The sequence below is a fragment of the Macaca mulatta genome, chromosome 19 (genome assembly GCF_049350105.2).
Source record: "Macaca mulatta isolate MMU2019108-1 chromosome 19, T2T-MMU8v2.0, whole genome shotgun sequence".
NCBI lineage: Eukaryota > Metazoa > Chordata > Mammalia > Primates > Cercopithecidae > Macaca > Macaca mulatta.
Window position 1 is genome coordinate 13,252,109 of NC_133424.1, and position 27,664 is coordinate 13,279,772.

The 27,664-nt window shown below is 54.1% G+C and overlaps 1 protein-coding gene and 2 non-coding genes across 52 annotated transcripts; all 3 read right to left on the bottom strand.

Moving 5' to 3' along the window:
• Positions 1-94: 94 nt before the first annotated feature.
• Positions 95-27,641, bottom strand: TNPO2 (transportin 2). 50 transcript variants are annotated; one of them, XR_013408711.1, is made up of 27 exons: positions 27,442-27,628; positions 26,925-27,036; positions 24,570-24,681; positions 22,604-22,679; positions 22,371-22,520; positions 17,400-17,506; positions 17,173-17,306; positions 17,012-17,093; positions 16,816-16,938; positions 16,590-16,708; positions 13,397-13,457; positions 13,140-13,305; positions 12,782-12,934; positions 8,127-8,352; positions 7,752-7,923; positions 7,566-7,665; positions 7,243-7,329; positions 7,053-7,160; positions 6,800-6,958; positions 4,390-4,477; positions 4,108-4,206; positions 3,486-3,581; positions 2,695-2,770; positions 2,375-2,474; positions 2,221-2,267; positions 1,953-2,080; positions 1,317-1,870 (listed from the first exon to the last, which is right to left on the bottom strand). XR_013408711.1 is itself a non-coding variant. In XM_077976575.1 (26 exons), exons 3-25 carry the CDS (start codon positions 24,666-24,668, stop codon positions 1,973-1,975), a joined length of 2,664 nt encoding a protein of 887 aa, XP_077832701.1. In that variant the 5' UTR covers positions 24,669-24,681; positions 26,925-27,010; positions 27,442-27,628; the 3' UTR covers positions 95-1,870; positions 1,953-1,972.
• On the bottom strand, positions 4,275-4,348 carry LOC144337591 (small nucleolar RNA ZL2). The gene has a single exon (XR_013410805.1). It is a non-coding gene; the product is annotated as a small nucleolar RNA ZL2 (small nucleolar RNA).
• LOC114674254 (small nucleolar RNA SNORD41) lies at positions 8,006-8,075 on the bottom strand. Its single transcript, XR_003725269.1, has one exon. It is a non-coding gene; the product is annotated as a small nucleolar RNA SNORD41 (small nucleolar RNA).
• Positions 27,642-27,664: the final 23 nt, after the last annotated feature.

A 27,664-nucleotide genomic window follows, 5' to 3' on the forward strand; every position in this document is an offset into this window, starting at 1 on the left:
CAGCCCTGGTTAGGGGAGAAGGTTGAGAAGCTGAAACTTCATTGTGCAAAAAATAACCAAAAATAAATTAAAAAATTAAATAGTTTTTTTAAAAAAAAAAAAAAAAAAAAAAAAAAAGGAAAATGAGAAGAACCAGGCTCCCCTTCCCTGAAGGTGTTTGTATCCCCGCATCTTGAGTAGTGAGGGGTTACCAATCCCATCAGACAGCCAATCCATCCACACACCCCAAGACCCAGCAGAGGATGCTCCAAAGAACTGGAATTACCAGAAAATTAAAGGTATTTTTAAAACTTTTTTTTTTTTTTTTTTTAAACAAATGGCTTCCAGAGACCTGCTCAAGTTTCCTGGGGTGGGCGGGCAGGGACACCCAGCTAATTTATGGAATGTGTACTGAGTGCCCCTTGGAATAGAGGCGGGGCCTGACCCTGCCTCTGGAAAGACACAGGGCTAGGATGGAGGGTCTGGGGCCCAGGAGGAATGGATGGAGCAGGCCCCAGGATGCGAGACTCCAGTCAAACTCCAAAACACAAGGGGCTCCCCAAAGAAGTAAAAAGCAAGGAAGGAAAAAAAAGGGAAAAAATGCTAAGGGCCCAGTTTTCTGACCAACTGGGAAATAACTACACCCCCACCCTCTCTAGGGGAGCCCCTGCCACCTTGACCGTGTCCCCAGACTATTCCGGAAGGTTCTCTAGAATTGCTGACCCAGTCTAGTAGGATCTCTGGGCTCACTGGGTACTATGATGAGCAGGAAGTCCCAGGGAGATGGAGTAGGGAACAGGGGACACACCACCTTTCCCTTCCGCCAAGCCTCGGTTTTCCTTCTTGCTGGCAAAGCATAAACCTGTGTCCTCTGTCATCATCAATCAAATGCCCCTGCCCTGGCCCTTGAGTTAAAACTCGGGCCTGAAACGTAAGAAGGGGGCTTTCAGAAGCACAGAGAAACGGACTGCCCCTGAAGCTGCTTACAGAGGGAGATGCTAGGGGTAGGTGCCAGAAGCTCTGGCTACACCCAGCTCTCTTCAGGAAAAAGGTCCCAGCCCAGTGTCTTCAAAAGCCACTGGAGCACACAGGAAGCAGAAAGGGTGACCTCTGGCCAGCCCCAGCCACTCCAGTGGTTCTCACCCTGCGAGTTAGGCTAGGACAAGGACGGAGACACACCAGCTGAGGCTGCAACAAAGCTGGCAGGGAGTGTGTGGAGCAGGTCCCAAGCATGTGCGTGCTGACAGGGCAACCCCCAAGGTCACCATCCTCCTCCCCCCGCCCCGAGATCCCGCCTGAGGCCCCCCACCCACCCAGCCCTCCCCAGTCACCGCCAATTCCGGCAAAACAGCAGAAGCTTCTTAAACTCTAGATGCAGGTTACACGGAAGGCCTTACGGGTTAACTCAGGGGTTCACTAATTCTACTGTCTCCATGCAGTCGGGGAAATGGTGGAGCGGCTGGCCCAGCCTCGCCGGTTATGGCACTCGCACATGCGTGTGGCCACGTGTGTCCGTGTGAGTGTACGCGTCCCTACAAGGGTCCCCTTCCTGACCTGCTCCTCCCTCACCTCATCCGAAGCTGGATTCGGTCAGCTGTGTAGATTCCTCCCTCCCATGTAGCTGGCCCAAGTGGGCTGCCAGAGATGACCCTATTAGAGCCCAGGGGCCCTTGCCCACCAGAAGTCCCCCCCACCTCCCCATTTGTAGGATGAGCATGGTGGCCCCACCCACCTGCCAGGAGGGCAAGTGGACGGACGGACGGACGGACGGGGAAGGCATCTGGATTTGAGTCCCACTCACTCCTCCCTAACCCCCCTCAACCAGGGCACAGCGACTTCTGGATGCAGCGCACTCCCCAGTAATCCCTCCAACGACAACGCAGACAGAAACCTGCAGGGGGAGGAGGAAGGTCATGGTCTGGGATCCTTTGGCCCCCAAGACAGTGCTGGCTCGCCAGCTGCGGCCTCCTCACCTGGCAGTCTCCATGATCACCTAGACCCCGTAGAAAGCCGCCAGCCTCTCCTTGAGCAGCGGCGGGAATTGCTCAGAGAACTGCTGCCAGTTATCTTCCCCAACTTGGTCTTTGAAGCCGTGGAGAATCTGTGGGGAGGGTGGTGGTGAGGGGTAGGCAGGAGGAGAACAAGGGGAGTGCGCCTCTTCCCCCAACCCGAGGCCCCGTTGTTACCAGATGGTCTCACCCCTGCCTGCTCCCAGAACTAGATCAGGGCCCAGAGCCTCACCTTATAAAACATGTCCCGAAGGTCATCCTTCGGGCTCACCCAGGAGGCTACAGCGTCGCAGAAGAAAATAAAGTCCTGAAATGTGACGGATCCCAGGTGAGGGGCCGCCCGAGCCCAGCGCCCGCGCCTGCCCTCAGAGCCCAGCTGCCCCAACCTGCACAACGCCCCCTGGGTTGACACCGATCATCATGCAGATGCCGCGGAAGGCTGAGTCCTTCTCCTCGTTGTCCCTGATGTTCCTGAGGGACGTGCACCTGTGGGAAGGTGAGCAGCTGGAAGTCAGAGGGCAGGCAGGGCATGCATCTGTGGAGGGCTGGGTCACTGGGGATCAGTGAGTGGGCCTGGGACATGCATCTGTGGGGGTGGGGCAGGGCAGGGAGTCAGTAGGCAGATGGGGCTGGAAGTGCACAGGTGAGGGAGGGAGTTGGGCCCGTCCCGCCCACCACACAGCAGGCTTGACACGTGGACACACACCAAGGCCGGATGAACTGCTGCAGCATGGGTGCCACCTCCTGGGGGCACACATAGCCCAAGCGGCCGATGGTGATGGCTGGAATGGCAGAGGGACTCGTCAGACGACCTGCAACCCCGAGCGGCCCCGGGACGGTACGTGGCGGGGCCTCTGGCACGAGGCACCAAGCCCCGCCCCATGAGCCCCAAGGGAATGGTTATTGCAGCCACCCTGGTCCCCCAAGCTTGGCCCAGCCAGGGGTCCTCCCCATCACACCTGAGTCTCTTCCCAGGTCTCTCTGCATATATCTTTCTTTCCTTTCCCTTTCCTTTTCTTTCCTTTTTGGTTTTTTTGGTTGTTGTTTTGTTTTGTTTTTGAGACACAGTCTTGCTCTATTGCCCAGGCTGGAGTGCAGTGGCATGATCTTGGCTTACTACAACCTCCATCTCCCAGGTTCAAGCGATTCACCTGCCTCAGCCTCCTGAGTAGCTGGAATTGCAGGCACGCACCACCACCCCCGGTTAATTTTTGTATTTTTTAATAGAGATGGGGTTTCACCATGTTGGCCAGGCTGGTCTTGAACTCCTGACCTCAGGTGATCTGCCTCCCAAAGTGCTGAGATTACAGGTGTGAGCCACTGCACCCAGCCTGAGGCTGCATCTTTCTTGGGGCTTCTCCCAGTGCCTCCTTCCAGTTACTTCCAGACACCCTCCTTGGTTCCTTGACAAGGCCCTTTCTGATGCCCCTCCAAGCCCAGAACCCCACCTCCAGAAGACGGGCAGGGGTGCAGGCAGCAGCGGGGCCGGGTGCCCACCTGTGTTTTCCAGCAGTGTCTTGGGTGTGTTGGGTCGGTTAATGATCTCCACCAGGTTGTTGAGGACCATCTGCACATAAGGCTGCATCTCTGCCCCTGGGGGAGCACCCAATCAGAGCCCTGCACAGCCCCCTTCACCCACAGGGGGGGCTCGGGGCTGCCCCCGTCACTCACTGACCCCAGTTCTAACCAGAGACTGGCCAACCACTACCAGTGAGGGAACAAAAGACCTTCTCCGGCTAATCCCCACCCAGAATCCCTGGTCAACCAGGAACAGATCCACACCCTTCAAACATCAGAGACTTCTCTGGAGTCGCTAAGGTGAGAATACGCTGCCCAAGTCAAAGGAAAAGAAGCCAAAGTCACCCAATCAATTCGAGTGAGGGCCAAAGTCACCCAATTAATCCGAGTGAGTCTTTTAGCCAACTACACAAAACGGTCCAATCAGAACAGCCCTCCTATCCCTTCTCTTTGGTGAAGCCAATCACAAATGACCTTTCTGCTTGGCTCCACCCATGACGAGCCCCCAGAGACTTCCCGTGTCAGTCAGAGCTAGGCTCCCGCCCCCAGGTTGAGAACAGGCTAATGGGGAGGGGCCTGTTGCCACTTGCAGGGCACTCACCCATCTGCATGCAGATTTCACCAATGGCCCAGGTGGCGTTGTTGCAGACCGAGATGAACTCTGGGTTCAGGTTGGTGCCCAGAATGGGCATGAACTCGGCTGGTGGGGAGAAACAGGAGTGCTGAGCAGGAGGGCCAGCTGGGGTAAGCTGCAGACCTAGCCCAGCAGGCCCCATCAGACAGTACGAATACATCCCAATGTCACAGTCATCCCTGGGTATTGCTCTCCATCACTTGAGGCCGGGGCTGGGGTCATGGGTTAGGGACAAGGTGAGTGTCGTACCAATACAAGGCTTGACATGGATGAAGCAGGCTTTGGTGAGGTCTCCCAGGAGGGCAAAGGAGCTCTGCCGGACCTCAGGCATCGAATCCTGGGGATTCAAGAAATATCAGTGTGGTTGGGCTCCCCTCCTCCTAACCACGACAGCTGAGGGGGCACAGTCCCTGGTGCATGTCCAGCCTCTGCCATTTTCCAGTTCTAGGGCTCCTAGGTTTTCCTTAACCTCCCTAGCCTCCAGTCCACATCTGCAAATGGGAGATGGCAGTGCCCCAACGGTCATCCCTCAGTGTCCATGGGGGATTCTTTCCCAGGTCCCTGCAGCTATCAAAATCCACGAATGTGCAAGTCCTTGATATAAAGTGGCATAGTGTTAGGGCCGGGCGCAGTGGCTCATGCCTATAATCTCCAGCGCTTTGGGAGGCCAAGGAAGGCAGATCACTTGAGGTCAGGAGTTTGAGACCAGCCTGGCCAACATGGCAAAACCCTGTCTTTACTAAAAATACAAGAAAGTTAGCCAGGCATGGTGGGACATGCCTGTAGTCCCAGTTTCTTGAGAGGCTGAGGCAGGAGAACTGCTTGAACCCGGGCCTGGGTGACAGAGTGAAACTCTGTCTCAAAAAAAAGGTGGGGGACGGGCGGGGGGCATACTGTTTGCATATGCACCTATGCACATTCTCCTGTACACTTAGTATCATCTCTAAGTCACTTATATCTAATACAATGTCAACAGTATGGGAATAGTTGTTATACTGTATTGTTTAGGGAATAATAACAAGAACAAACGTCTGTATGTGTTCAGTACAGATGTAATTTTTCCTCTGAATATTTTCTTTTTTTTTTTTTTTTTTTTTGAGACGGAGTCTCGCTCTGTCGCCCAGGCTGGAGTGCAGTGGCCCGATCTCAGCTCACTGCAAGCTCTGCCTCCCGGGTTTACGCCATTCTCCTGCCTCAGCCTCCTGAGCAGCTGGGACTACAGGCGCCCACCACCTCGCCTGGCTAGTTTTTTGTATTTTTTTTAGTAGAGACGGGGTTTCACCATGTTCACTAGGATGGCCTCGATCTCCTGACCTCGTGATCCACCCGTCTCGGCCTCCCAAAGTGCTGGGATTACAGGCTTGAGCAACCGCGCCCGGCCCCTCTGAGTATTTTCTTTTTTATTTTTATTTTTTTTTTGAGACGGAGTCTCGCTCTGTCGCCCAGGCTGGAGTGCAGTGGCACAATCTCGGCTCACTGCAAGCTCCGCCTCCCGGGTTCACACCATTCTCCTGCCTCAGCCTCCCGAGTAGCTGGGACTACAGGCGCCCGCCACTGCGCCCGGCTAATTTTTTCTATTTTTAGTAGAGACGGGGTTTCACCATGGTCTCGATCTCCTGACCTTGTGATCCGCCCACCTTGGCCTCCCGAAGTGCTGGGATTACAGGCGTGAGCCACCGCGCCCGGCCCCCTCTGAGTATTTTCAGTCTGAGGTTGCTTGAATCTTGGGATGTAGAACCCACAGATATGGAGAGCCAACTGTGCTGGGGCAGGGACTTGGGCTTTCATGTTTTCTTTTTTTTTTTTTTTTGAAAGAGACGGAGGCTCACTCTATTGTCCAGTCTTGAATACAGTGGCATGATCTCAGCTCACTGCAACCTCTGCTTCCTGGGTTCAAGCAATTCTCCTGCCTCAGCCTCCCAAGTAGCTGGGATTAGAGGCACCTGCCACTATGCCTGGCTAATTTTTATATGTTTAGTAGAGACAGGATTTCACCATGTTGGCCAGGCTAGTCTCAAAATCCTGACCTCAAGTGATTCACCTGCCACGGTCTCCCAAAGTGCTGGATTACAGGCATGAGCGCTTGGCCTCATATTTTCTATTTTCAATACCGTTTGCTTTTTTAAAAAAAGTTTTTTGGGCTGGGCGCGGTGGCTCAAGCCTATAATCCCAGCACTTTGTGAGGCCGAGGCGGGCGGATCACGAGGTCAGGAGATCGAGACCATCCTGGCTAACACAATGAAACCCCGTCTCTACTAAAAAATACAAAAAACTAGCTGGGCGAGGTGGCGGGCGCCTGTAGTCCCAGCAACTCGGGAGGCTGAGGCAGGAGAATGGCGTGAACCTGGGAGGCGGAGCTTGCAGTGAGCTGAGATCCGGCCACTGCACTCCAGCCTGGGCAACAGAGCAAGACTCCGTCTCAAAAAAAAAAAAAAAAAATTTTAAATTTTAGAACTGGGGTCTCATTATGTTGCCCAGGCTGGTCTCAAACACCTGGGCTCAAGCCATCCTCCTGCTTCAGCCTCCCGGATCACTGTTTAAAATAATTAGAACAGCCCCTTTTCCCTGATTTTCTTTGCGCACAACCAGGCCCTGAGTCCCCGCCAGGGGCAGCCCACGCAGGCTGCTGGGTGTCATCACTGTCCAGGTCCCCACCCACCTGCATGCACTGGAACAGCAGTGTCATGATGTTGCTGCGGGCCACCAGCTGCTCCACGTGACCACCCAGGCCCTCAGCCAGGCCGCTGAGCAGATCCAGCGCTACGATCATGAAGTCCTTGTCGGGAGCCTCATACTGCTCGGGGTGCTGGGTGTACATCTAGACACAGATGGGGACGGGGCAAGGGTGAGTGGAGAGCAGGCCCGAGGCAGGCCAATGCAGAAGCATAGGTGATGGGCGTGGGGGTGCTCACCATGGCCTGAGCCAGCGTCTTCTGCACCAGGGTGACGCAGCGCTGGTAAACGGGCTCACAGTAAGGCAGGAAGCCACTCTGCAGGGCGGTGGCCACTGATGACAGACACTGGCAGGGAGGAAGGCAGATGGGGAGAACTCAGGCGGGGTGGGCAGGATGGGCTTCGGGAGAGGGGCAGGAGCCCACTTACCTCCAGCAGGGGGAAGAGGTCCTTGTCTTCGTCCTTGAGCTCATTCCACTTCTGGATCAGTGGGGGCATCAACTTCTGGATGTATTCCTGGAGAGGGAGCATGAAATTGGCGCTCCCTGGGTCGGGGTGGCAGACTGTGACTCAGGCACCTGTTGCCCGAGTGATGAGGCCTGAGCGCCTTGCTCATGGAATCCTGAAAGGCCTGTCATCTGGCCAGACCTGGAGGCCTTCATTCTTCTCACCTGTCCAAGCACTGTCCTCCCCACCCCACCCCCCTGGGAGCCTGGGTCACCGCCTCCTGGTTCCCAAAGCACAGCACTTACCACGCTGTCTCATAACTGTCTTTCTCCCCCACTAGACTGGGAGCAGGGCGAGGGCGGGGCCGGGTCTGTCTGTCTGCCTGCCGAGGTCATGGCCACGTCCCTGGCATGCAACACGGGGTTGCCACCAGGTCACTGGATGCCCAGGGGCACAGGGATCAGGAGGCAGGAGCCGCTCTGGGGTCTCACCGGCTGGTTGAGGTGGTGGCCTACAGAGTCGGCCAGGGTGCCAATGGCGTCGTAGAGGATGAGCAGGTTCTTGTGCTGGTATTTCCCAAAGGCAAAGACGAGTGTGTCCAGGATGTAGCTGAGGTAGGGCACCAGCTCCGTGCAGGCCTCTTCCTCCAGGGTGGCGAAAGCACTGGCAGGAGGGAGGATGAGGCGGGGGGCTCAGTGGACCATGGCAGGTGGCGCTGGGCCATGGGCAGTGGGGAAGGGCAACTCAGGATCAGCCAGTACGAATACGAGAGAAATCAGTGACACATCAACAGTCACAGGTGTCATCACTTCCCAGGGGGTGGCTGGGGGAGAGTGGGGGCTGTGGGATCAGGGGTCCAGGGTCACCTGCAGGCCGCCTCCTGCACCCTCTTGTTGCCATCCAGGATGCGTTTGAGCAGCTCTGTCATCAGGGGCTTGAGGTGCATGTCGGGCGGCTGGCTGACCACCCAGTGGGCATAGCGGCTCAGCGTCCAGCAGGCGATGGAGCGGACCAAGGCCTTCTTATCCGACAGGCACTGGATCAGGTGCGGGATCAGCTCGGGCAGGTAGGGCACCATGCCCTGCATGCAGCCTACAAGGAAAGGGAACCAGGAGGGGGCAGTTTGACTGGGCCCCAGGAGCAAGCTAGGCCCAGCTACACCCACCCTATGGAGAGAGAGTCAGCCGCATACAACATATAGGGAAACTGAGGCTTAGAGGTTAAATCACTGACCCAGACTCATTTCACAAAGCCAGGGAAAGGCAGGCGCAGGAGGGGAAACAGCAGAAGCCTCTCATCCCAAAGCCCCAGGTTATCTTTATTTTTTTTTTGAGGCAGAGTCTCACTCTGTCGCCCAGGCTGGAGTGCAGTGGTGCGATCTTGACTCACCACAACCTTCACCTCATGGTTCAAACAATTCTCCTGCCTCAGCCTCCCGAGTAGCTGGGATTACAGTCCCCTGACACCATGCCCAGGGAATTTTTTGTATTTTTAGTAGAGACGGGGTTTTACCATGTTGACTGGGATGCTCTCGGTCTCCTGACCTCGTGATCCACCCGCCTTGGCCTTCCAAAGTGTTAGGATTACAGGCGTGAGCCACCGCGCCCAGCCAAAGAGCCCCATGTTAGTTTATCTGGTCATGCATTAATTCAAAATTGGCTCCCTTACATAGTGAGTGGGGTTTTATGGGGCAGCAGTGACCCAAATGGAATAAAGGTACTTTGCATTTGAAATAGTTCTTAAGATGTTTGTGATTTTCTTTTTTTTTGAGACGGAGTCTTGCTCCGTTGCCCAGGCTAGAGTGCAACGGCGTGATCTCGGCTCACTGCAGTCTCTGCCTCCCAAGTGATTTTCCTGCCTCAGCCTCCCAAGTAGCTGGGATTACAGGCACCTGCCACCATACCCAACCAATTTTTATATTTTTAGTAGAGATGGTTTAGTAGAGGGGTTTCACCATGTTGGCCAGACTGGTCTCAAAATCCTGACCTCACATGATCCCCCAGCCTCAGCCTCCCAGAGTGCTGTGATTATAGGTGCGCCTGGTCGTTTGTGATTTTTCTTTTTTTTTTTTTTTTGAGACGGAGTCTCGCTCTGTCGCCCAGGCTGGAGTGCAGTGGCCGGATCTCAGCTCACTGCAAGCTCCGCCTCCCGGGTTCCCGCCATTCTCCTGCCTCAGCCTCCCGAGTAGCTGGGACTACAGGCGCCCGCCACCACGCCCGGCTAGTTTTTTGTATTTTTTAGTAGAGACGGGGTTTCACCGTGTTAGCCAGGATGGTCTCGATCTCCTGACCTCGTGATCCGCCCGTCTCGGCCTCCCAAAGTGCTGGGATTACAGGCTTGAGCCACCGCGCCCGGCCCGTTTGTGATTTTTCTATTTCATGTTATTTTTGTTTAACTTTTTAATTTTTTTTTTTTTTTGAGACAGAGTCTTGCTCTGTTGCCCAAGCTGAAGTGTAGTTGCATAATCTCAGCTCACTGCAACCTCCACCTCCCTCGTTCAAGCAATTCTCCTGCCTCAACCTCCCGAGTAGCTGGGACCACAGGCGCCTGCCACCACTCGTAGCTAATTTTTCCTATTTTTAGTATAGACAGGGTTTCACCGTGTTAGCCAGGCTGGTCTCGAACTCCTGACCTTAGTTGATTCACCCACCTTGGCCTCCCAAAGTGCTGAGATTACAAGCATGAGCCACTGCCCAGCCCTTTTAAAAAATGTTTTGGCCGGGCGCGGTGGCTCAAGCCTGTAATCCCAGCACTTTGGGAGGCCGAGGCGGGCGGATCACGAGGTCAGGAGATCGAGACCATCCTGGCTAACACGGTGAAACCCCGTCTCTACTAAAAATACAAAAAACTAGCCGGGCGAGGTGGCGGCGCCTGTAGTCCCAGCTACTCGGGAGGCTGAGGCAGGAGAATGGCATAAACCCGGGAGGCGGAGCTTGCAGTGCGCTGAGATCTGGCCACTGCACTCCAGCCCGGGCGACAGAGCGAGACTCCGTCTCAAAAAAAAAAAAAAAATGTTTTAATGTTTTATTTGACACAGAGTCTCGCTGTGTCCCCCAAGGAGGAGTGCAGTGGTGTGATCTCCGCTCACTGCAACCTCTGCCTCCCAGGTTCAAGTGATTCTCGTGCCTCAGCCTCCCAATAGCTAGGACTACAGGTATGTGCCACCACGCCTGGCTAATTTTTGTATTTTTAGTAGAGGTGGGGTGTTACCATGTTGGCCATGCTGGTCTTGAAACCCTGACATCAGGTGATCCACCCACCTTGGCCTCCCAGAGTGCTGAGATTACAGGCTTGAGCCACCACACCCAGCCTTTTTTTTTTTTTTTAAAAGATCACGAACACTGCTCTTTTATGTAAAGAGAATGAAGATAATAGCACATCCCCCAACAATCCAAGACACAGGATCTATGTTTACCAGTTTGAGCTCAACTCCTATAGATATTTTTACCATAAACATGTAATACAGGCTGGGTGCGGTGGCTCACACCTGTAATCCCAGCACTCTGGGAAGCTGAGGTGGATGGATCACCTGAGATCAGGAGTTCGAAACCAGCTTGGTCAACATGGTGAAAGAAACCCCGTCTCTGCTAAAACTACAAAAAAATCAGCCAGGCATGGTGGTGGACGCCTATAATTCCAACTACTCGGGAGGCTGAGGCAGGAGAAACTCTTGAACCCGGGAGGTGGAGGCTGCAGTGAGCCAAGACTGCGCCATTGCACTCCAGCCTGGACAGTAAGAGTGAAACTCTGTCTCAAAAAAAAAAAAAAAAAAAAGAAATTAGCCAGGCTTGGTAGAGGATTCCTGTAATCCCAAGCTACTCTGGAGGCTGTGGCAGGAGAACTGCTTAAACCCAGGAGCTCATGCAACACAAGGTCAGGAGTATTGTTGCAGTGAGCCGAGATCATGCCATTGCACTCCAGCCTGGGCGATCAAGAGTGAGACACTGTCTCAAAAAAAGAAAAAAAAGAGGCCAGGCGCAGTGGCTGGCTGGGCAACGTGGTTCACACCTGTAATCCCAGCACTTTGGGAGGCCAAGGCAGGTAGAACATGAGGTCAGGAGATCGAGACCATCCTGGCCAAGGTGGTGAAACCCTGTCTCTACTAAAAATACGAAAAAATTAGCTGGGCATGGTGGCATGCACCTGTAGTCTCAGCTACTGGGGAAGCTGAGGCAGGAGAATCACTTGAACCTGGGAGGCAGAGGTTGCAGTAAGCTGAGATCATGCCACTGAACTCCAGCCTGGCGAGAGAGCAAGACTCGGTCTCAAAAAAATAGATAACACAGCTTATGTAATCTATTAACATATACAAGCGTATTGCGTGATATATACCCTATTAACATGAGATATCAGATACATTAAACACATAATACATGTCGAAACATTTCCTTAGACAAATTTTTTTTGGAGACAGGGTCTCACTCTGTTCCCCATGCTGGAATACAGTGGCGCAATCATGGCTTACTGCAGCCTTGACCTCTCACCTCAGCCTCCCAATTAGTTGCGACTACAGGAACTTACCACCATGCTGGCTAATTTTATCAGGTTTTTAAGGGGTTTTTTTGGTAGATATGAGGTCTCACTATATTGCCTAGGCTGGTCTTGAACACCTGGGCTCAAACGATCTGCCTGCCTCAGCCTTCCAAAGTTCAAGGATTACAGACATGAGCCACCACACCTGGCCTTTTTAAAACAATTTTTGTAGAAAGAGGGTCTCCCTACGTTGCCCAGGCTGGTCTCAGACTCCTGGGCTAAAGCAATTAGCCTGCTTCAGCCTCCTGAGTAGCTGGGATTACAGGCGTGCACCACAGTAACTAGACAAATTTTAAACAAATGTTGAAAGCTTACAAGGTTGAGGGTTTTTGCTGCCATGCCTGAAATTTTTGGCACAGGTTTGGATGCTAAGGCAATGGCATATCATGCCTCCAACGGACTCACAAAGCCCTCCTGTAACAAGTTTTATGTCCCATCGGGACCATGGGAGCCTGAAAACCCCACCGATTACAGGACACCGGGTTGAATTTGATGAAACACCACCTACCACGGTTTACTACTGATTCTGGCAGGCCAGCCTGGCAGCCAGGAACAGGTTTAAGGCCCAGATGCACCCTGGGTGACTGTAAGGAACTGGCATCAATCTTTCTGTACCTCAGTTTCCCCATCTTTGAAACTGGGATCCGGCAACCACCTCATCAGGTGCTGGTGAGGGCCAAGGATGTTTGTCTATATAAGTGCACGGGGCAAGCATGCAGCTGTGCCTGCTGTTATTATCGTTGTTGCTGTAATTATGCTTACAACATGAAAGAACTGCCTGCCTCTGAGAATGAACAAGAGGCCTTGCATTGTGGGATTCCAGGGGATCCTTTCAGGCCCAAAACCAAGGGGAGAATAGAGATCTCAGAGCTGTCTGGAGTGGGGTGAGTAGGCCTCCAGAAAGAACTGAGCCTTTGGTGTGGCTAGTAATGTGGGCCAGCCCTACAGTCTCATGCCAGCATGGGGCTCAGAGATTAGGTGCACTCACCCTCGGCAATGGCTCCCAGCACCAGGATGCCCGATTCCTTGACCACCCACTCGGGGTGGAAGAGGAGGCCTTTGAGTAGCGGGAGTAGGTGGGGCAGCAGTTCCTCCCGAAAGACATTGGCGAGGACGTCCAGTGCGGCCGCTGAGCACTTCCCTGGGGAAGGGCAGACAACGGGAAGGCTCAGGGCGGCCCCTCAGGCAGGTGGTCGACCTCCTTGACTGTACTCCCAGGATCAGAGATCATGATCAGAATCTTCACGATCAGCTTCTAATCAGCTTCTGCCTCAGCTTCCAGTCACCTCCCAAGAGGGAGTCCTGGGCTTGCCACCCCACCCCCACCCCCAGGTAGGGGCACACACTCAAATTCCAGTCGGAGAGAGCATCATCATCGTCGTCATCCTCCGCATCCTCGGAGCCATCAGGCCGCTCAGCCTCGTGGGGCAGTGTCACCGTGCGTGATTTGTGGAAGCGTGGCTTGATGTCCTGCTCACTGTCAGGGACAGCCTCATCCTCCTCCACATCCCCCTGGGGGACAGGCAGACTGTTAAGTACTTTGGGGACCACAGCCATGACACCCATGACCACGCCCACCCTTGCTGGGTGGGCCCTGCCTGACCTTGAGCAGGATGATGTCAATTTCCGAGTACTTCATCCCATTCACCAAGATGGGGATCAACCTGCACAGAGAGGGGCTGTTTATGGGGATGCAGGGGCCATGGCAAAAGTTGGGGGGAGGCAAACAGGTGCCAACAGGGTGACCAGCCCACCAATCAGCCACAGAGCAGACCCTGCAGAGCATGATGATACTGCTAGGTGCACATCGATCCATTTCCCTCTGGGGAATTATCAGAACCTGGTCTCTGTCTCTATGATTAAGATATAGGGCCGGGCGCGGTGGCTCAAGCCTGTAATCCCAGCACTTTGGGAGGCCGAGACGGGCGGATCACGAGGTCAGGAGATCGAGACCATCCTGGCTAACACCGTGAAATCCCGTCTCTACTAAAAATACAAAAAACTAGCCAGGCGAGGTGGCGGGCGCCTGTAGTCCCAGCTACTCCGGAGGCTGAGGCAGGAGAATGGCGTAAACCCGGGAGGCGGAGCTTGCAGTGAGCTGAGATCCGGCCACTGCACTCCAGCCCGGGTTACAGAGCAAGACTCCGTCTCAAAAAAAAAAAAAAAAAAAAAAAAAAGATATAAATGATGCCGCTCCTGCCTCCAAAGAAAGGCTTTTTTTTTTTTTTTTAAGAAGCAGGGTCTAATCGTATCACCCAGGCTGGAGTACACTGGTGCAATCACAGCTCACCACAGCCTCACACTCCTGGGTTCATGCAATCCTCCTGCCTCAGCCTCCTAAAGTGCTAGGATTAGAGCGTGAGCCATGGCACTCAGCCTGCAGGAAAGCTCTTGACCCAGGCCTGGCCACTCAGTGAATTACAGACCCCTGAATACACTGAAAATCTTGGTGTGGTGCCCAGTCCCTAGCACAACATTAAGGCAGGGACGTGCACTCCTATTCCTGGCCACTTTCCTGAGACAGGGCAGAGACGAGCCAGGGTAGGGGAGCAAACAGACTAGGCAGCCAGCCCCTCAGTTGCAGCCCAGAGTTGGAAGTGACAGAGCCTTCATCACCTGCTGATCTAGGTCTCATCACTCCCCAGGAGCCGTCCACCCAGCCCTAGAGTGTTATCAGTAATAATTTGGGGCCGGGCATGGGAGCTCACACCTGTCATTTTAGCACTTTGTGAGACCAATGCAGGAGGATTGCCTGAGACCATAAGTTTGAGACCAGTCTGGGCAATATAGTGAGACCTCACCTTTAATGAATGATAAATAAATAAATAAATAAAAATACAAAAATATGCTGGGAGCAGTGACTCACGCCTGTAATCCTAGCACTTTGGGAGGCCGAAGTGGGCAGAACGCAAGGTCAGGAGTTCGAGACTAGCCTGGCCAACATGGTGAAAACCAGTCTTTACTAAAAATAAAAAATTGGCCTGGCACGGTGGCTCACGCCTGTAATCCCAGCACTTTGGGAGGCTAAGGCAGGCAGATCACGAGCTCAGGAGTTTGAAACCAGCCTGAACAACATGGTGAAACCCCGTCTCTACTAAAAATACAAAAATTATCTGAGCATGGTGGCAAGCACCTGTAATCCAAGCTACTAAGGAGGCTGAGGCAAGAGAATCGCTTGAACCATCCTGGCTAACACGGTGAAACCCTGTCTCTACTAAAAATACATAAAATCAGCCGGGCTTGGTGGCACACGCCTGTAGTCTCAGCTACTCAGGAGGCAGGAGAATCCGGGGAGATGAAGGTCACAGTGAGCCAAGATCATGCCACTACACCCCAGCCTGGGAGACAGAGTGAGACTCTGTGTTTTAAACAAACAAACAAATAAATAAATAAATAAATAAATAAGGCCAGGCGCAGTGGTTCACGACTGTAATCCCAGCACTTTGGGAGGCCGAGGGGGGCGGATCACGAGCTCAGGAGTTCGAGACCAGCCTGACCAATATGGTGAAACCCCATCTCTACTAAAAATACAAAAATTAGCTGACCATGGTAGCAGGCACCTGTAATCCCAGCTACTCAGGAGGCTGAGGCAGAAGAATCTCTTGAAACTGGGAGGCAGAGGTTGCAGTGAGCCGAGATCGTGCCACTGCACTCCAGCCTGGGCAGCAGAGCGAGACTTCACCTCAAAAACAAAAATTAAAAAATAGTAATAACAATGACTTGGGGGCTGGGTGCAGTGACTCGCGCCTGTAATCTCAACACTTTAGGAGACCAAGACAGGATTGCTTGAGGCCAGGGGTTCGAGACCAGCCTGGGCAACTTAGCAAGACCTCATCTCTACTAAAACTTAGAAAAGATTAGCTGGGTGTGGTGGGATGTGCCTGTAATCCCAGCTACTTGGGAGGCTGAGGTAGGAGGATTGCTTCAGCTGGGAGGTCAAGGCTGCAGTGAGCCATAAGTATGCCACTCCACTCCAGCCTGGATGACAGAGCAAAACTTTGTCTCGAAATAAAAAGGAAAAAAAATTATTTGGAGAGAGGCAAGCAATCCAAGTTTGTCAAGGAGGGTTAGTTTTAGGACTTTTGTTGGAAGCACTGGTCAAAAATTGCTTTACTCGGAAGTTCCTAAGCTGCAAGGGCACAGAAGGCTACAGCACTACCCAGAGGGAAGGTTGTACCTATGTGCCTAAGAATGAAGACAACACAAGGGAAGCAGATCTGAGACCACATAGATGCCTTTCATATCCTTTGAGCTCCTGGATACAGCCACACCTGAAGCCTTTGTTGATTTTTTTTTTTTTTTTTTTGAGACGGAGTCTTGCTCTATCGCCCAGGCTGGAGTGCAGTGGTGTGACCTTGGCTCACTGCAACCTCAGCCTCCCGGGTTCAAGCGATTCTCCTGCCTCACCCTCCTGAGTGGCTGGGACTACAGGCGTGGGCCACCACACCCAGCTAATTTTTCGTATTTTTAGTAGAAATGGGGTTTCACCATGTTAGCCAGGCTGGTCTCGATCTCCCGACCTCGTGACCGCCATGCCTCAGCCTCCCAAAATGCTGGGATTACATGCGTCGGCCACCGTGCACGGCCATTGATTTTTCGTTTCTTTCCACCTAACAGTTACCTAATTTTGAAGTCTTTAAAAAGTGGCATTCTTGCCACTTCCACATAAATATACACTGAATATAAACTGACAAGGATGTGGACTGAGAGAAGCATAGCAGGTGACCAGAAGGGAAGGCAGAGGCATAGAAAGGGGTCGAAGCTGGGGTGGGACAGTAGACAGCAGCAGTACTCACTGGACCAGATGGGAGGCCAGGACTTCCTTGCAGATGGGCTGCTCGGCCAGCGTCAGCCAGAACTCACAGGCCTCAAGGGCAACATTCTCGTCATGGTCCTGGGTCCTCTGCAGCATGTACTGTGATAGCGGGGAGAAGCTGAGGCCTGGCCTGGGTAGGGGTGGCTCCCTGACCCTTGCCACCGGCCCCTTGCCTGCCTTCCTGGGCTGGCCTCGACCATGCACACCTGGATGATGCTGTGCATGTGGGGGATGAGCCTGTCGATCCGCACTTCCAGAAGCATCACCAGGGCGCGGCACACATTCTTCCGCACCTCGGGGTCATCATCCACGGCCAGGGCAAATAGGTGCTGCAGGGAGGAAAAGGGTCAGCTGTAGGGGCCCTTGGTCCTCACCCTGTCCACCCCCAGCCCAGCGTCCCACCTCAATGAAGGTGTCAATATTGTCCATCAGCGCCTGAGCCCGGTCCATGATGAACTGGTTCACGCAGGCGATGGCGTGGGACCTGGCGGGGAGCAGACACACGGGTCACCCTGAACCTGCCCACTCCGGGCTCCCTGAAGCCCCCAGAGAGCTGCACCCACCGGATCTTGGGACTGCAGTGCTTGAAGAACTGCAGGAACTTGGGGATCATGATGTTGAGGGGCCTGTTGAGCGCGTCACTGTCCAGAAGCTCTGATGAGTCTTCGCAGATCTTCTGCAGGGCTCCAAAGGCTCCCTGAGTGCAGAGGGGCAGAGAGACAAAGGTGGGTGGTGGGTGGTGGTCCCAGCCCCCCATACCCGCTCCGGCCATCTATGGCTTCTCGCCTACCTCACAAGTGTTGTAATCCTCCGAGTTGAGCAGGTTGCAGAGCTGGGGCAGCAGCTCGGGCCACATCTGCAGCTCACCCTTGGAAGCGATGGTGGTGATGAGAATGCCTGGGGCGGCCAGGAAAGGACGCTGCCTGAGGCCGGGCGGGGGCTGCCCAGCACCTCCCCTCCCACTGGGCACCCCCAGTGCTGCCTTTCTGTCCCCTAGCCCATGTATGCCCTCCAAATCCCCCCCCTTTTTTTTTTTTTTTTGAGACGGAGTCTCACTCTGTCGCCCAGGCTGGAGTGCAGCGGCCGGATCTCAGCTCACTGCAAGCTCCGCCTCCCGGGTTCATTCCATTCTCCTGCCTCAGCCTCCCGAGTAGCTGGGACTACAGGCGCCCGCCACCTCGCCCAGCTAGTTTTTTGTATTTTTTAGTAGAGACGGGGTTTCACCATGTTAGCCAGGATGGTCTCGATCTCCTGACCTCGTGATCCGCCTGTCTCGGCCTCCCAAAGTGCTGGAATTACAGGCTTGAGCCACCGCGCCCGGCCTGTTTGTTTTTTTTTTTTTTTTTTTTTTTTTTGAGACAGAGTCTCACTCTGTTGCCCAGGCTGGAGTGCAGTGGCGCAATCTCGGCTCACTGCAAGCTCCGCCTCCCGGGTTCACGCCATTCTCCTGCCTCAGCCTCCCGAGTAGCTGGGACTACAGGCGCCCGCCACCGCGCCCGGCTAATTTTTTGTATTTTTAGTAGAAACGGGGTTTCACCGTGGTCTCGATCTCCTGACCTTGTGATCCGCCCGCCTCAGCCTCCCAAAGTGCTGGGATTACAGGCGTGAGCCACCAAGCCCGGCTTTTTTTTTTTTTTTTTTGAGACGGAGTCTCGCTCTGTCACCCAGGCTGGAGTGCTGTGGCCGGATCTCAGCTCACTGCAAGCTCCGCCTCCCGGGTTCCCGCCATTCTCCTGCCTCAGCCTCCCGAGTAGCCGGGACTACAGGCGCCCGCCACCTCGCCCGGCTAGTTTTTTTTTTGTATTTTTTAGTAGAGACGGGGTTTCACCATGTTAGCCAGGATGGTCTCGATCTCCTGACCTCGTGATCCGCCCGTCTCGGCCTCCCAAAGTGCTGGGATTACAGGCTTGAGCCACCGCGCCCGGCTTTTTTTTTTTTTAAGAGATAGAGTTTGCTCTGCTGCCCAGGCTGGACTGCTGTGGCACAATCATAGTTCCCAGCAGCCTCGAACTCCTGGCCTCAAGCCATCTTCCCGCCTCAGCCTCCTGAGTCGCTGGGACTGCAGGCACATGCCACCATGCCCAACTAATTTTTAACATTTTTTGTAGAGATGGGATCTCACTATGTTGCCCAGGCTGGCCTGAAACTCGTGGCCTCAAGCAATCCTCCTGCCTCGGCCTCCAAAAGCACTGAGATTACAGGCGTGAGCCACCGCTCCTGGCCTTGACATAGGTAGAAGGGTACTCCTTGACTCAGTAAGCACCCTGAACCTTACTGTGAGTCAACTCTGTTCCAGGCCCTAAAGCACAGCACAGAGCAAAACACAAAATCCTCACCCTTGGGAGCTGGAAGTAAGCTACGAAGTAAAGATAAATTAGCAAAAAAACTGGGAGGGGCCGTGCATAGCTGGCTCATGCCTGTAATCCCAGCATTTTAGGGGACCTAGGTGGGTGGATCACTTGAGGTCAGGAGTTCGACACCAGCCTGGCCAACATGGCAAAACCCCGTCTCTACTAAAAATACAAAAATCAGCTGGCTGTGGTGGGGGGCACCAGTAATCCCAGCTACTCGGGAGGCTGAGGCAGGAGAACTGCTTGAACTTGGGAGGCGGAGGTTGCAGTGAGCGGAGATCGCGCCACGGCACTCCAGCCCGGGACGGAGCAAGACTCCATTTCAAAAAACCAAAACAAAAACAAACAACTGGGAGGGGCCACATGCCAAGGACTAAAGGGAGAAATATAGCAGAAAAGATGGTGAGAAAGGGCTGTAGGTGAAGCTAGCAACTTTAAATTGGGTGGCCAGAGCAGGCCTCATTGAGGTGACATCTTGATATCGAGGCAAGACCTGAAGGAGGTGAAGCAGGCAAGGGAGGAATCATCCAGGTCTCTGGGAAAAGGGCATCTCAGGCAGAGGACTCTATGGTGCGAAGGCCTGGCGTAAGGACAGGCATGATGTGCTAACAGATAGGTAAGGAGCCACTGGGGCTGGGCAGAGAGTGGGAGGGGAGAGAGGGAAAGGAGGTAAGTCAGGAAGGTGGCAGGGATGCTTGTACTGCCTATTAGACATCCAGGAGTCACATACAGCAGGCATCTGAGGTGCCAGGACAGTGCACGTATCTGGTGACAGAGCTGGATATGGGTTCTGTTAAGTGCAGAGATGGTTATTTACTGCCACAAGATGGCACTGTTTCCCAAGGGTGGAAACTGTCCATGAGAGAAAGGTGCTCCCTGCAGTGGGTAGGTATAGTGAGGACTGTGGAACCTTAGCCACATCTCCTCACTCTCTGCGCCTCAGCGCTTCCAGCCCTCAGAAGAGATAAAGAAAACCAGCCTCGGACACGTGCGGTGGCTCACGCCTGTAATCCCAGCACTTTGGGAGGCCGAGACGGGCGGATCACAAGGTCAGGAGATCGAGACCATCCTGGCTAACACGGTGAAACCCTGTCTCTACTAAAAATACAAAAAACTAGCCGGATGCGGTGGCGGGCGCCTATAGTCCCAGCTACTCGGGAGGTCGAGGCAGGAGAATGGCATGAACCGCAGAGGCGGAGCTTGCAGTGAGCCGAGATCGCGCCACTGCACTCCAGCCTGGGCAACAGAGCGAGACTCCATCTCAAAAAAAAAAAAAAGAAAACCAGCCTCCTAACTAAGGTTATCAGTAGGTTTATTTTTCTCTTTTTTTTTTTTGAGATGGAGTCTCACTCTGTAGTCCAGGCTGGAGTGCAGTGGCGCAATCTTAGCTCACTGCAGCCTCCACCTCCCAGGTTCATGTAATTCTCCTGCCTCAGCCTCTGAAGCAGTTGGGATTACAGGTGCCCGTTGCCACACCCAGCAAATTTTCATATTTTTAGTAGAGATAGAGTTTCGCCATGTTGGCCAGACTGGTCTCAAACTCCTGACCTCAGGTGATCCACCTGAAGTGCTGGGATTAGAGGCGTGAGCCACCGCGCTCAGCCTGGTTATCAGTAAGTTTCAATGACTTAGCGAAGAGCCTGGCACATAGAATGAGCTCAGGAAGTCCAGATCCTATACTACTGGTCTGGGGGTTTTTGCGGGACTAAAAGTCATTTTTTATTTTTCAGATGGAATCTCACTCCATTGCCCAGGATAGAGTACAGTGGTGTGATCTAGGCTCACTGCAACCTCCGCCTCCCGGGCTCACGCCATTCTCCTGCCTCAGCCCCCCAAGTAGCTGGGATTACAGGTACCCCACCAAGCTACAATTCCCAGCTAATTTTTTGTATTTTTAGTAGAAATGGAGTTTCACCATGTAGGCCAGGCTGGTCTCCAACTCCTGACCTCAAGTGATCCACCTGCCTCGGCCTCCCAAAGTGCTAGGACTATAGGCGTGAATTACCACGCCCAGCCAAAAGTCTTTTTTTTTTTTTTTTTTTGAGACGGAGTCTTGCTCCGTCGCCCAGGCTGGAGTGTAGTGCCGCAACCTCGGCTCACTGCAACCTCTGCCTCCTGGGTTCAAGCGATTCTTCTGCCTCAGCCTCCTGAGTAGCTGGGATTATAGATGTTCACCACCATGCCCAGCTAATTTGTTGTTTTTTTTTTTTGAGATGGAGTCTTGCTCTATTGCCAGGCAGGAGTGCGGTGGCACCATCTCGTCTCACTGTAACCTCCAACTCCTGGGTTCAAGCAATTCTCCTGCCTCAGCCTCCCAAGTAGCTGGGACTACAGGCGCCCACCACCATGCCCAGCTAATTTTTTGTATTTTTAGTAGAGACAGGGTTTCACCATCTTGGCCAGGATGGTCTCGATTTCCTGACCTCATGATCTGCCCACCTCGGCCTCCCAAAGTGCTGGAATTACAGGCGTGAGCCACTGTTCCTGGCCAGCTAAGTTTTTTTTGTTTGTTTGTTTTTGTTTTTGTTTTTTTCGTTTTGAGATGGAGTCTCACTCTGCCGCCCAGGCTGGAGTGCAGTGGCCGGATCTCAGCTCACTGCAAGCTCCACCTCCCGGGTTCACGCCATTCTGCTGCCTCAGCCTCCCAAGTAGTTGGGACTACAGGCGCCCGCCACCGTGCCCGGCTAGTTTTTTGTATTTTTTTAGTAGAGACGGGGTTTCACCGTGTTAGCCAGGATGGTCTCGAGCTCCTGACCTCGTGATCCGCCCGTCTCGGCCTCCCAAAGTGCTGGGATTACAAGCTTGAGCCACCGCGCCCGGCCAGTTTTTTGTGTTTTTAAGTAGAGACAGGGTTTCACCATGTTGGCTAGGCTGGTCTTGAACTCAACCTCAGGTGATTTGCCTACCCCAGCCTCCCAAAGGTGCTGGGATTACAGGTGTGAGCCACCGCGCCCGGCCAATTCTTAGTCATCTTTCTGTAACTTCCTCAGGCCACCTTCCAAGAGTCAGAAAAGGGTCTGCTGAAAACCTAATTCACGTTGCACCTGAAACATGAATACCTGCATATTTTAACTGCTATACCCTTAGCACTCAGCCCAAGGCCTAATACAAAGTTCTAGATGTTGCATGACTGTCTCAGAGGCAAGAAGGACTGTTTCAGGAGGGAGTGGTTCCAGAGCGTGGCCCTGTGCTGCCTCAGCTGTTTCTGACTTCTGCTGCTTACTCAGACGGGTCTCTTAATAGCTCAGTGCCTCAGCTTCCTCATCTATCAAATGGCAATAGTAATAGTACTACCACAGAAGGTGCTGGAGCATTCCATGAAGCACTACACTTAACATGCTGAGAAGCCTCTTGTCTGAGAGTGAGAGTTCAGTGTGTTCTCAGAGGCCAACCCCCGCTGCCCCTCTCACCAATCGTGGCTCGGATGAGCGAGGAGGCGTCGCCAATGTTGTTGAGACACTCCTGTTTGATGAAGTCTGCCACAGGGGGTGGGAAGCTCTGATAGTGCGCCTTCACGTTGTTCTTGAGGATGAGGCCGCTAAGAGAGCGCGTTGGCTCATCTGGGAGGAGGAAGGCTGAGGTTCAGGGGCCCACGGGGGAGAAAGCAGGGTCCCGATCGCATGGAAGGGAGCAGAGGGCGTACCTTCTGACTTGAGTCTGGTCAGGACGAAAATCAGGTAGTTGTTGAAGTCAGGAAACTGATTGAGTTGTTTGAGTTTCTGCCAGGCTGTTAAGGGACTTGGAAGACAGAGGCCTTCCCCCGGCCAGGCCCCCTCACTATGTACCTGACACTATCTCTGACCACTGGGACCCGGCTGCTAGCTCCTGGGGGATCCCACTCCCTAATAAGCCCACAATGACACCACTCCGTAATAAGCCCACAATGACACAGAGCACCTCAGACACGTCAAATTCATACAAGGGGCTGGGCGCGGTGGCTCACATCTGTAATCCCAGCACTTTTTGGGAGGCTGAGGCGGGCGGATCACAAGGTCAAGACTAGCCTGGCCAGCATGGTGAAACGCATCTCTACTAAACATACAAAAAAATTAGCCGGGCATGATGTGTGCGTGCCTCTATTCCCAGCTACTTGGGAGGCTGAGGCAGAAGAATTGCTTGAACCCAGCAGGTGAAGGTTGCAGTGAGCCAAGATCACGCCACTGCAATCCAGTCTGGGCGACAGAACAAGACTCCATCTCAAAAAAAAAAAAATCATACAAGGAGTTGGGTGGAAATGTCTGAGTTTCCCATCTACTCCTGAAGACCCAGCCAGAGCAGAAGAGGGAAGGAGAATCCCACTCCCCTTAAAGTGGCAGCTACGCCGGGCGCGGTGGCTCAAGCCTGTAATCCCAGCACTTTGGGAAGCTGAGATGGGCGGATCACAAGGTCAGGAGATCGAGACCATCCTGGCTAACCCGGTGAAACCCCGTCTCTACTAAAAAATACAAAAAACTAGCCGGGCGAGGTGGCGTACGCCTGTAGTCCCAGCTACTCGGGAGGCTGAGGCAGGAGGATGGCGTGAACCCGGGAGGCGGAGCTTGAAGTGAGCTGAGATCCGGCCACTGCACTCCAGCCTGGGCGACAGAGCAAGACTCCGTCTCAAAAAAAAAAAAAAAAAAAAAAGTGGCAGCTACCAGTCAGCTCTCCCCAGTAATAGGCCATGGTACCTTTTTTTTTAAAAAAAAAAAAAAAAAAAAGAGGGAATCCAGATTTTGGAATGAGTCATGCTCATGGTTTAAACATTTATGTACTTATTTATTTTGAGACAGACTCTCACTCTTGTCACTTAGGCTGGAGTGCAGTGGCGCGATCTTGGCTCACTATAACCTCCACCTCCCAGGTTCAAGTGATTCTCCTGCCTCAGCCTCCTGACTAGCTGAGATTACAGGCTTCTGCCACCACATCTGGCTTGATTTTTGTATTTTTAGTAGAGACAGGGTTTCTCCATGTTGGCCAGGCTGGTCTCAAAACTCCTGACCTCAGGCGATCCATCCACCTCGGCCTCCCAAAGTGCTGGGATTACAGGCATGAGCCACCGCGCCTGGCCTATATCTTTTTTTTGAGACGTGGTCTGGCTCTGTCGCCCAGGATGGCTGGAGTACAGTAGCACAATTTCAACTCACCTCAACCTCTACCTCCTGGGCTCTAGCCATCCTCTCACTTCATCCTCCCAAGTAGCTGGGACTACATGTGCATGCCACCACACCCAGCTATTTTTTCTATTTTTTGTAGAGATGGGGGAGTCTCCCTATATTGCCCAGGCTGGTCTCAAACTCCTGGGCTCAAGCAATCTACCTGCCTCGGCCTACCAAAGTGCTCTGATTACAGGCATGAGCCACCCTGTGAGGGCCAGGGCCTACTTTAACAGCTAATGGAGTAGATGCTGGCGTTCAATGAACATTAGGAATTTTCATCATTTTCCATAACAATCCCCACAGCTCTGAAAATGGGACCCAGGATTTCTAATCCTTCTCTGTCCAGGGCAGATCCTCCTCACAGCAGAAAAAATCTGGGGACTGGGGGAGTCAGTCCCTTTCTTTCTCTCCCTGGCCTTTGGAAACTGCATACATCTACCCGGTTCCCCCAGCCCCAGAAGGAAGGAAGGATACATCCTGCACGATGCGCTGAGTGGCTGTGTTGGGCGACTGTGAGTCTTTGAGCAGCTGCAGGACCTGCTGCAGGCCCTGCTCGTCTGGCTGCCAGTCCATGGCGCAAGGCAAGCTGCGGGGGTAGGGGCCGGGGTCAGCGCTGGGTCTCTGGGGCTCCGTGTGAGACCCAGGTGGAGCCCCTGAGGCCGCGGTGGCCGCATGACGACGGGAACGCCCTCGGCGGACAGGCGGAGGCCTCCGATCCACGCCCGCCCAAGTGCGGGGTCCCCGCCAGCTGCGCCATCCTCGGCCGCGCAGTCGCGGGCTCGGGAGCGCGGGAGGGGGGATGTGGAAGCGGGCCACAGGCGGCGGCGGCGGGGCCCGGCGGATCTTCACGGGACCCAGCGAAGAGCCCTCGTCCCAGGGTGGCCCATGCCGCCGACCCCGGCTCCGAGCCCGAAGGCTTCTACCTCCCTCGCAGCGGCTGGGCGAGGGCCCAGCCGCCTCCACATCCAGGGGCCCCGCCCCAGACCGTGATAGCGCCCCGGCCCCCGTGGTCTCTTCCGTGCAGGCACAGTCCCTGGAGAGTCCCCTTCCCCCGACACTCGGCCCTTAACCTCTGCCAAATCCCAGAGGCCTCCTGCCCTAGTCCAATTTCTGAGCTTCCCCAGATGCACCGTCCCAAGACGATCGTCCTGATCTCTCCTGTCCCCTGTTCCTGCCCTTCAAGCTCAGCAGATGCCAGATATCCCTCTCTGTGGCCTAGCCAAATTCTAAGAATTCCCCTTAATCAGGCCCAAAGCAGTCCCCAGATAGGTCTCTGTTGCCTCTTCGAATGAGAGCCAGCCAAGCCCGACCAACCCACTATAGGAGCCCCCTGAACAGATCCCAGTCGCCTTTCCCAATCAGGTCTGGCCAAGGCTCTCCCTGAAATCCCCTCCAACCCAGTCAGCAGTAACCCCTGCTGACGGATCTCTGTTGCCTCTCCCAGTCAAGTTCGGCCGAGTCCCCCACCACCTCGTGTCGGTAACCCCCTGGCCCGATCCTTGCAGCCTCCCCCAGGTCGGCCTGGGTGAACACCCCCCGGGGCATTCCCCTCAACGGATCCCAGCGACGCCTCGAAGTCAGATCCAGGAAAACCCTCTAGGCCGAAGTCTGACGCCCCTCCCTGTCAGGGCCCAACAAGCTCCCCTCCCCCCTCCCCGCTCAACTTTTCAGTGCGGCCTCCCCCAATCAGACCCAACCAAGCCCCACCGAAACAGGCCCCTACACACACCCGATCCTCGCGACGTCCCCCAATCAGGCCCCAAGCAGTCCCCAGACGCTTCCCCCAATCAGATCCCCTCCAGCCCGACCCCAGCAGTCCCACTGGCCCTCTTCTTGCTGAGCCCCGACATGGCCTGGCTTCGAGGCCCCACCCCCTAAGCTCTGCTCAGTTTCCCCCCCTCCCCCGCCCGACCCGTTCTAGCAGCCAGGAGGATCTGGCCCAACCGGGTTCCCGGCCTTTCCCGGTCGGGCGCGGCCCCGACGCCCGGGCCGCGCGCGGCGCAGGCCCGGTGCCCGGCGGGGGTCGACGCAAGCCGGGGCCAAGAGGGTCGGGCTGAGTGAGGCCCACTTACCCGGCCCCGGGCAGCAGCGGCGGCAACTCGCGCTGCGGCTTCTCCAGAGACTCGCGCGGAAGGAGGGAGCCAAAGAGAGAGAATTAAAAAAAAAAAAAAAAAAAAAAAGAAAGAAAAAAAAGAAAAACGCGGCCGTAGGTGAGCCGCCGCGGCTCCCGTACTCTGTTCAAACTGGTCCCGCCGAGCCAATCGGAAGGTTCAACCTTCACACGTGCCCTGGCACTTGGGAAACCCGGGCTGAGACGAGGCCCGGTCACGTGACGAAAGAGTTGCCGTTTCTTTGGCCTCTCTAGCCGGCCGGTCCTCCCAGTGTCTCGTTTTCCCAGCATTTTACACTGACCTGACCGCAAGCTCTTTAGTTGCAACCAGGAGTTTGGTAGCGCGTGGGGACTTTCTGTGTGTGAGGGATCCAGGAACCCCTCGGCCAGAGCCAGCGACCTCCTTGTCACCTTCCTCCACTAAAAATTGAAATATGCCTCCCTTCCCCCATCCAGAGGTACTTGGGAGGAGTACGCTGTGTGCGCGTAAAAGAGTTGAGCATGGTCTTTACAGCCCAGAGACAAAGGAAAGAAAGCAGGACAAAGTAAGTGCCTGAGACAAGCCGGGTTCCTACAGAAGCCTCCACCAATTTTTGCATTATTTTCCCGTACTGTTGGGCAGTTTTTACAAGGAGATAAAAAAGCCACAAGGATATACATTTTTGAATAAAACGAAATGAACTAATAAACTTTGAACCAGGCCTCATCCCTTTCCCTACCTGAAGCTGAATGAGGTGGAACAGCGCAGGAAATTCTGGCAAGAGCAGGGTCATGAAGAAAGAAATCTTCGCGATCCTTGCGACGTCTGAAGACAGTAGGACACCGTTTTTCCTTCTCGAGAGAGGAGCAGATGGTAAAGAGCTGGAGACCCTGGAACGTCCTGGTTTCCCCTCCCTGCCCTGCCGATAACAAAGTGGGAGACCTCCTGCCACTTGAAGCCTCAGTTTCCCCACTTGTCAAATGGGTTAAAGAGCAGTTCGCGCGATTAGAGATCATCCAAGTTAAGCATGACCTGGCCAGCTCTAACTTGTTCCTTAAAAACGTAGCTTTACCCTCCAAGGTTCAAGGCTGTTCTTTTACTGTATTCAGCCCCTCCCTAAGCCGATATTTAATGAATTCACCGGCGCTAATCCCAAAGAACAACCCAGCCCTGATCTGAGGAACTTTTTGACCCTCGAGAGGCACAGGTCAATTTCTGCCCCTGCCTAAAGGAGGGGAACCGCTATCTCAACCCACTCGCCGTAGGCAAAGTCAGTCCCGGCTCCGTTCATTCATGAGAAGCAAGTACTGGGCCTCCAAGGTTAGGGAAGTGTCGGCAGGCGCCTAACTCCACTCGAAGAATCGAGGAAGACACCCTAAAGGAGCAGTTGGGATTCCGAGGTAGCCAGTTGCGCTGGACTGAAACCTGGGCTGAGAAACACGTGCAGAAAGCCGCCACAAACGCATGCGTAAAGGCCTC

Coding starts and splice junctions, on each gene's coding strand:
- TNPO2 (XM_028838485.2), bottom strand. CDS start 24,668: ATGGACTGGCAGCCAGACGAGCAGGGCCTGCAGCAGGTCCTGCAGCTG. Junction 16,939..17,011: donor ATATTGACACCTTCATTGAG/GTGGGACGCTGG, acceptor TCCTCCCTGCAG/CACCTATTTGCCCTGGCCGT. Junction 7,161..7,242: donor ACCTCTTCCCCCTGCTGGAG/GTAAGTGGGCTC, acceptor CCTCCCTGCCAG/TGTCTGTCATCAGTGGCCAC.